The sequence below is a fragment of the Panthera uncia genome, chromosome D1, assembly GCF_023721935.1.
Source record: "Panthera uncia isolate 11264 chromosome D1, Puncia_PCG_1.0, whole genome shotgun sequence".
NCBI lineage: Eukaryota > Metazoa > Chordata > Mammalia > Carnivora > Felidae > Panthera > Panthera uncia.
The window spans coordinates 51,352,978-51,362,652 of NC_064808.1; the positions used below are offsets into that span (position 1 = coordinate 51,352,978).

The 9,675-nt window shown below is 37.9% G+C and overlaps 1 protein-coding gene and 1 pseudogene across 1 annotated transcript; both read left to right on the plus strand.

Moving 5' to 3' along the window:
- LOC125913963 (olfactory receptor 51B2-like) lies at positions 1-917 on the plus strand (annotated as a pseudogene).
- Positions 918-7,979: 7,062 nt separating this feature from the next.
- Positions 7,980-9,024, plus strand: LOC125914058 (olfactory receptor 51B2-like). Its single transcript, XM_049619201.1, is given in 2 exon segments — positions 7,980-8,678; positions 8,680-9,024. Coding segments are annotated over 2 exon segments (930 nt in total). The 5' UTR covers positions 7,980-8,031; the 3' UTR covers positions 8,963-9,024.
- The last annotated feature ends 651 nt before the right edge of the window (positions 9,025-9,675 follow it).

A 9,675-nucleotide genomic window follows, 5' to 3' on the forward strand; every position in this document is an offset into this window, starting at 1 on the left:
GTGGACATACTATGTGGCCCAATATTAGTGCTGGCCCCTTTTGCTGACTGGCTCCCCAGGTCTGGAAGCTGCTCATCACTGGATCTCCATCCCCTTCTTTGCTGTCTACATCTCTGTGCTTCTTGGCAATGACACCCTCCTCTGCCTCATCAAGGATGACCACAGCCTCTAGGAACCCATGTATTATTTCCTTGCCATGCTGGCAGGCACAGATCTGATGGTGACATTGATCACGATGCCAACTGTGATGGGTGTCTTGTGGATGAATCACCAGAAGATGAGCCACGGAGCCTGCTTTCTGCATGCCTACTTCATTCACTCCCTTTCCATCATGGAATCAGGTATCTTACTTGCCATGGCCTATGACCATTTTATTGCCCTCCACAATCCCTTGAAATACACTTCCATTCTCACCAATACTCGTGTTGTAACTTTAGGGATGGGAGCTTTTATGAGGGGTTTCATATCCATCATCCCTGTAATCCTGCAGCTTTTTCTCATTTCCATATTGCCACTCTCATGTTCTCTCCCATGCTTTCTGTCTTCATCAAGAAGTCATGAAACTGGCCTGTGCTGACATAACTTCCAATAGACTTTACTCTGTAATTTTGGTTCTTTTAACAATCTTCCTAGATTCTCTGATCACCCTTTTTTCCTATATCCTAATTCTTAAGACTGTAATGGGCATAGCCTCTGGTTAAGAGAGAACCAAGGCCCTCAATACTTGTATCTCCCACATTGGCTGTGTTCTCATCTTCTATGTCACTGTGGTTGGTCCGTCATTCATCCACAGGTTTGGGAAGAATGTGCCACTAGTGGTCCACGTAATAATGAGCTATTTCTACTTCCTCTTCCCTCCTTTAACGAATCCTGTCATCTATAGCATCAAGACCAAGCAAATTTAATATGGTTTTCTCTGTCTTCTATCCAAACATAGATTTGGAAGTTAAACTCTGAGGTGGGTGATTGCCCAGAGCAGATGGTAGGGATCTGACGTTTCTCTGAACAGAGGGCTGTGGAATTCCACTAAGTCTTAAAAGCCTCCATTTCTTTAAAGATTCAATGCCATTTATGAAGCTTATCAGCCCTTGAATTTATAGATTTGCCACTTGTTAAGTTTAGGAGTTGATTTGTTTCCTTGTCATTCTGTGTTCTTCTCTTTAAGTTCTAAGTAGAGGATAGAAAAAGTTTTAATCTGTCTGGAAACTTAAGTACAGTTCTGATATTGTGGTTTTTGTACATGCAATTAATTTTCATGTTAAAAAGCATCAACAATTTGTGGTAGCCATTTGCATGGCTTACTTTGGACTTCTCTGATCATTTCTTTTGTCATTTTCCTATTAGGGAGTTCATAATTTTGTAATTTATTTGTGGGAACTAATTATAAATGAACCTAGTGAGCCATTTATATTGCAAATATATCCCAGTTTCTATTTGTCTTTTTATGTATAGAATTTAAAATTTTATATACACAAATAACTTCATTTTTATTCACTTTATTGAGATTTCGGGGCCATATGATAAAGACCTCCTTGATTCCAGGTTTTTAAATATGTTTTCTCATTTTTTGCATAGGTTTTTTTTTGTATATTATGTTTTATAATAGGTTAATATTTGGAGAAAATTAAGAAGTTTAAATCAGTCCTCATTGATTCTGTTTTCAAGGTGGTAACAGTAATATTCAGTCATTTGTTTGGCTGATATTTTAAGGCATGAGACAGGAATGATGCTAAACAAAAATGGTTTAACTGCAAGGAAATCAATACAAAACATTGCCTGATCTAGATCCAACCCACTGGGGGGGGGGGTCAAAAGTCAAAGAAACCTAAATTTAAGATTATCTCTGTGACTAGTGAGAACATGTAAAGGAAGAATTATTTTGAGAGTGTGTGTCCCAAAAAGGATCACATCCAGACTGAGCTAAAGGAAAGGTTCCCTGAGGAGTGTGTCTTCAACTGAGACTTGAGGGTGGGTTAGAAATTAGCTTGTGAAAATAGGAAATAGTATGTGAGGAGGCTGTCATTGGAATGGATCATGGAACCTTCTGGGAATGTGGCTGACTCGAAGAGAGCAATAGCTCTAGTGAGAGGGCAGAGAGAGAAAAGGTCAAATCAGTAGCATCCTGTTGGCAATGGCTAGGATTTGGGTGTCTACTCAGAGAGTTACAAGAAGCTACTGAATATATCTAAGTGAGAGTGTGACATGATTTCAGTGATGTTTGCAACTTATATACTCAGGTATGATGTAGATTTCAGTAAGGCAAGAGGCGCACAAGAAAATAAAAAAGATACTGTGACAATTTCAGAGAGGGAGAGATACCAGCAGTTAAAATTATTAAAGTGAAGATAAATTTAGTGGATAAATATAAGATATATTTAGGATCTAAAATTAGTAGAATTTTAGAAAAACATATGAAAGAAAAGTTTGGGAAGAAACAAATATAAAATCTGTGAGTGTCATTAACTCCCAAAATGATTGCTGATTCTGCATAAAATCCATCTTTGAAAAATATTGTGGGAAATTGAGGATGAGTAGAAATCCAAATAATGAAGTTTGACCTATTAAAACAACCAAAGGAAATATTATATGTTGTAGCACTGAGCTTTTAAGAGAGGACAGTAGGAGACACACACAGAGAGAGAGGGAGACACAGAACCTGAAACAGGCTCCAGGCTCTGAGCTGTCAGCACAGAGCCCCACAAGGGGCTCAAACCCATAAACTGTGAGATCATGACCTGAGCCGAAGTCGGACGCTCAACCGACTGAGCCACCCAGGTGCCCCAAAACAATTTTTAATATGTGTATCTTTTTGCTTAATTGCAAATTATCACACTAAAAGGTAGGCCTGTATGAGCATTTGCTGAAAGGTAAGAAGATACAGGACAATAAAAACAAACCGAAGCAGTTGACACAAATAGAAGAAACTCATAGAACACATGGGTCTTTGCATTCTCACCCAGGGAGAAAAAAAATGATAGACTGGCATTTCTACCCAGTGATGTTCACTGGAGTGTGCCCAAGAAGAAAAATACGAGCCATTTCCAAATCAATAGCCCAGACAAAATAATCAAGATGAGATAATACGTAAGTTACGATAGGAAACAGTGGGTTAGAGATGGAGATACAAACATGAAAATCAAGAATTGATACCTCTGGGAGCAAACAGCAAGGATACATTAGAAAATGAAAAGTGTGTTTGTTTGGTTTTGTTTTTACAAGGGCTTAAATAAGTTACCATAGGGCTGGGGCATAGTTTCTCATGTTTCTGGCCACAGATTTTTTTAGGGGACCACTGGAACTGAACATGTTGACACTTAAATGCACCTGGAGATTAGCTCCTCAAGTTAGATTTTAAGAACAAGTGCAAAAAATCATTTTTTTCTAACTTTATTTTTAAATTGTTTATCATTTCATTATTTTTTTCCTTTTTTTAAGTTTATTTTGAGAGAGGCAGAGCACGAGCAAGGGAGGAGCAGAGAGAAAGAGAGAGAGAGAGAGAGAGAGGTTGAATCCCAAGCAGTCAACATAGGGCTTGATGTGGGGCTCGATCCCACAAACCATGAGACCGTGAGACTATGACCTGAGCCGAAATCAAGCTTTGGAAGCTCAACTGAATGGACCACGCAGGTGCCCTATTATTTTTTTCATCATGATAAATGTACTCTTTAATCCCCATCCCCTATTACCCTCATCTTCCCACCCACCTCCCCTCTGGTAACCATCACTTTATTGCCTATAGTTAAGAGCCCGTTCTTCATTTCTCTTTTTTTTTTTCCCCTTTGCTTATTTGTTTAGTTTCTTAAATTCCATATATGAATGAGATGATAGGGTATTTGTCTTTATCCTACTGGCTTATTGCACTTAGCCTTATACTCTCTAGATCCATCCGTGTTGTTGCAAATGGAAAGATTTTGTTCTTTTTTAATGGCTGAATAATATTCCACTGTGTATATATAAACCAGTTTGAGCATCTGACTTTGGCTCCGGTCATAGTCTCATGGTTCCTGAGTTCAAGCCTTGCATCAGGCTGTCTGCTGTCAGTGCAGAACCTGCTTCAGATTCTCTGTCTCTTCAGATGCCCCTGTCTCTGCCCCTCCCCCTGTTCACTTTCTCTCTCTCTCTCTCTCTCTCTCTCTCTCCCTCTCTTTCAAAAATAAATAAACGTTAAAAAAACTTTTTAAAAAAAGGCTAAAAGTTTAACCATTATCATTCTTTTTGATATCGTCATTTTACTTATGCCAATTTATCTTTAAGAATAAAGAAAACAGGGCATCTGGGTGGCTCAGTCAGTTAAGCATTCAACTTCAGCTCGGATCATGATCTCACAGTTCAAGAGTTTGAGCCCCCTGTCCGGCTCTGTGCTGACAGCTCGGAGCCTGGAGCCTGCTTCGGATTCTGTGTCTCCCTCTCTCTCTTCCCCTCCCCTGCTCAACCTCTGTCTCTCTGTCTCTGTCTCTCTTTCAAAAATAAACAAACAAAAAGAATAGAGAAAACTTATTAAAAAAATGGTACGCTATGGTAGATAGCGTGGCCTTTGATAAAACAGCAGCTTTACTCGTGTCTCCTTCTTTGACAATGTTTGTGACCTTGAGCCGATCACTGAATCTCTGAGCCATGGCTACGTCATTTAGCCATTAGGAATAACAAAATACACCTCCTAAGAGTTTTTCTCCAAGGACTTCAGAAAGTATATCATGCTATTGGCATGCACATGTATATGTATTTTAATTTTATCATATATAATAAATATAAGACAGTTTTATTACTATTAACATTATTGACATTAACAAAAATGAATAACAATTATTTGGACAATTATTACTCAAAATTTAGAAAGAAGAATAATCAGAAAGTGGGAGATTATCAAATATGATTCTGTTATGTGATGCAGTATGTAGCTAATGAGATTATTACAAAAAATGTGAAATAACTTTGAAAATGATGACACTCCTTCCAGCTTTCTCCTTTGATTATTCCCAATATAGCATTCCCCTGAAAAAATTGAGACCTCCAGAACATTATCTTTTCTTTTCCCATACCTTCTATTTTCATTTACTTCGTACCTTAGCTTGAGTCTATGGTCTGGCTCTTCAGAGACTCTCTTGTCAATATTGTATATTCTTTTGCCTCATTTTCAATCCATGCCAGGCGCTTCACCCTTCTGGAAAGGGAAAAAAAAATAAAACTACCTTTTATCAAGGTCTTAATATTTGCCATGATTTGTGCTAAACATCAATGTAAAATAACTCATTTAATATTCTTAGGTGTATTTATTAAATTTTCACAACAATTCTTTTCACAGGCTTATCATCCTCATTCTACAGTGAGGAAGCTAAGGTCCTGAGTAGAGACATATATAACTGCCTAGGAGACATCTCTGCCTCACTGCTTACAGACACAGAATGCCCTAAACTGGATGGATTCCTTTTATCCCTTTTCCAAATCTAGTGTGTAAAACATTGTTTAGCACAAAAGAATCAATCAAAAAACAACTGTTGATTAATGAACAGAATCATTCTATTTCTGTGATCCCTGTTAGTAAATGAAATCACCCTTTAGCAGCTAAAATCAGAAATGCAGAGGTCATTATTCACTATTCTTTCTCCTTAATCTACCACACACAGTATAACACATACAACTGATCACTAAGTTCTAGTCTTTTTTTTTAATGTTTATTTATTTTTGAGAGAGAGATAGAGCATGAGCAGGGGAGGGGCAGAGGGAGAGGGAGAGGGAGGCACAGATTGTGAAGCAGGCTCCAGGCTCTGAACTGTCAGCACCAAGCCTGATGTGGGGCTCAAACCCATGAACCGCAAGATCATGACCAGAGCCAAAGTTGGACCGTCAACTGAGTCATCCAGGTGCCCCTCTATTCCTTCTAAGTCACAGAATCTCCCTCTCATCCACTTTTATCCAACTCTACTGATAACACCCCATAACATCCACACCAACACATTTATCACATGGATTACTGTAGCTTGATTCTCCTTACTTGTTCTACCTCTTTTCTAATGTGCTCCTCATACCTTTAACCAGATTACCTGATTATAAGTGTGGCCCTATCACTTATTTCATACTCATGTCATTTGGGTAAAGTTGAAACTCCTTACATGAATTGTAAGACCCTATGTGATCAGAACCTGCTACCACAGATTCATTTTGTGTTAAGCTTTCTTTCATGAATTGTTCCAGAGATGCTATACTTCTTAGTATAAATTTAATATAATTTTTTTTTGCTTAAATTCATCATATTTTTTCTTAGCCCATGACTAGTGCTCATGTTTTTCTTTGGTTGGTTTGGTTTTTGTTTCTTTCTCTGCATGGAATTAGTGTTCTATCTTATAAAAATACTATATTCCTTACTCTTCTATTATTCAATTCTCAGCTTAAATACCACTTCTAAGAACTTTCCCCAGATCCTTAAGATAACCTTCTATGTGCTCTCCCTAGCACAGTTACATTGATACGGTAATGATAGTGTTTTGTAAATTTGTGGCACATATTTTCTTTCTTGTCCTCGCTAGATTTTTAAGTTCTGTTAATGAAAAGAACATGTTCGTCACCTTAGCCCCATCACAAAATGAGCAATGGTAAGTGCAGTAATTTTAAAATAAAATATAAAACATCTTTCATTCACCTTGCTGTTCCCAAATCTGTTGAGGTTCTTGTGAATTAGAACTGATTTCTCCAAAGAGACAAAAAAAAAAAAAAAAAAAAAAAAAGAGAAAAATGCAATTGGAATTCACAAATTCTAGGAGTAACAAAGGCACTTATGACTCCTTTGACTTTTGAGATAGACAATAGGAGGACATGCATAAATGCTGGTGTTTGGGATGTTGGGGTCATATAACCAAGCCCTGGTATCCCCACAAGGGCAGTATTTAAGTTTCCAGTTTTCCTAACACACCCTTGGGGAAATGCATGAAAAGCCTGGCTGGGGACAAGTAGAATGGCCCAGCTACTATCAAAAAAAAAAAAAAAAAAAAAAAAAGAGAGAGAAGAAGAAAGGAACAAGGAAAAAATCAAAGAATCTCCCAAGGGGCTGAAAAGGTGAAACTCTGGGGAGGTGATTTCTACAAACAGAAAGTCTTTAACCTGGCCTCTTCAAAGGTTTTCTGAGAAGGTAGGTCTGGAATAAGCCCTCAAATAAGACAGAAAGAAGTAGCCATTCCAGCAATTAGAGTGTGTAGTGTGAGAGTGCCAGGAACAGAAATATGGAATGAATTCTTGCCCTTCTGATGTTAGATGCGGTCCAGAGAAGATACAAAGAATTTGCAGGGGCCTGCATCAAGGACATATCCCACCTGGGGTGAGCAACAAAATAGCAGAGACTCCCTTTGGACAAATGTATCACAGCAGGTTTGAAGTTTTTAATGGGGGACCCATGGATGGGCTGCAGGAAACTGAATGTGTTTAGACAAAGTGTGACATTGTCTGCTCTTGGCCATTTTTTTCCAACAAGGGGCTTCTGACTTTTGTAAGAATTCCATAGAATGCTGAATTTCAATTTCAAAACAGAACAAAGTTTTCTAATAACAAAAAAAAGACTCCATCATAATTGCAAATATAAAATTAAATCAAGTTTAAATATATCAAGTATATCAATGTATTTACAATAAAACCAAGAGGCAGTGTAACTAAGCAATGTGATTATCCATGTGTATACGTTTACCTTCTGCTTCTTCTTCCTTTTTTTTAACCTTTATTGCGTCAAACATTTTCTAGCATATGCATATGGTGTGGCCTAATGTGTTAAACATTTTTTAATTGAGAAAATGTTAAGCATTAACCTACTATTATATATAAGTTAAGAAAAAAGTAGATTCTTCTCCTTTAGTATAGCCTAGAAATCTCTAGTGCTCTGCTAAGAGAAAATCATTGTAAAAACATATATATACAAATTAATTATCCTAAGTGTAAAGATTGTGATTGAGGCTGCTGTAATATATTCCCATGAGGAGGTAGTGAAAACTAAAAAATCTGGAATTCTGGGTTCATAGCTTCCATAAATTTGCTAACTGTGGACATACTATGTGGCCCAATATTAGTGCTGCCCCCTTTTTGCTGACTGGCTTCCCAGGTCTGGAAGCTGCTCATCACTGGATCTCCATCCCCTTCTTTGCTGTCTACATCTCTGTGCTTCTTGGCAATGGTACTCTCCTCTGCCTCATCAAGGATGACCACAGCCTCCATGAACCCATGTATTATTTCCTTGCCATGCTGGCAGGCACAGATCTGATGGTGACATTGACCACGATGCCAACTGTGATGGGTGTCTTGTGGATGAATCACCGGCAGATGAGCCATGGAGCCTGCTTCCTACAGGCCTACTTCATTCACTCCCTTTCCATTGTGGAATCTGGTGTCTTGCTTGCCATGTCCTATGACCGATTCATCACCATCCGCACCCCTCTGAGGTATAACTCCATTCTTACCAATTCCCGGGTGATGAAGGTAGGCCTGGGGGTACTAATGAGGGGCTTTTTATCCCTTGTGCCCCCAATCGTGCCACTCTATTGGTTCCCATATTGCCGTTCCCATGTTCTTTCCCATGCCTTTTGCCTCCACCAAGATGTCATGAAACTCGCTTGTGCTGATATTACATTTAATCGTGTATATCCAGTTATTCTGGTTGCTTTGACTTTCTTCTTAGATGCTCTGATTATTCTCTTCTCTTATAATCTTGAAGACAGTTATGGGCATCGCCTCTGGAGAAGAGCGAGCTAAGGCCCTTAACACCTGTGTCTCCCATATTAGCTGTGTTCTGGTCTTTTATATTACTGTGATTGGCCTGACCTTCATCCACAGGTTTGGGAAACATGCACCACGTGTGATCCACATTACCATGAGCTATGTCTACTTTCTCTTTCCTCCATTCATGAACCCCATTATATATAGCATCAAGACCAAGCAAATTCAGAGAAACATCATTTGCTTATTTTCTATGCATAGGAGAACTTGAGGTTTTATTTCGGAATCTTGGGAACTCCAGGACTCCTGGACCTTTTCATAATTAGAAGGGACCTGAATTTTATACCTAATCTTCTTTTATCAGTGTTAGATGAAATTTTAATTATTACATAAAGCTACAAACTTAGTTGAGCAGGAATGCAATGAATATATATATAGAGAGAGTAATAAAAGTATATACGTATACATATATACGTATACATATATATATCTATATATATCTATATATTTATATATCTGTATATCTACATCTATATCTATATATCTAATCTATATATCTATATCTCTACAGGTATAGATATGGCGAAAGAATATAAGGTAGTATAATTTGTAAGTAAAAATTTAGACAAATACTCTAATAAGCAGAGAATATAGGGTAACTCCAATTCTATACCAATAACAAGTACAAGTTGTATTTCAGGCAAGGTCAAATTAAATGTCCAGCCTGGATCAACCATAGCCTATACAAGGAAGGTCTTCATTTGGAGCTCCATTTTGTGGCCTGACACAAAAATAAACTGGACATATGGATTGAGGACCATAGAACTCTACTATACCTCATAATTACTATATTGCAGAGCATGATTTGCTTTTCCAGTGATAATGTGTCATTTATGAAGCTTTGCCCTAGACTCTCCCTGAGTTCATGAATTCACCATTAATTAATTTCATGAAATGATCTGTTTTCTTTTTATCTAGTGTTTT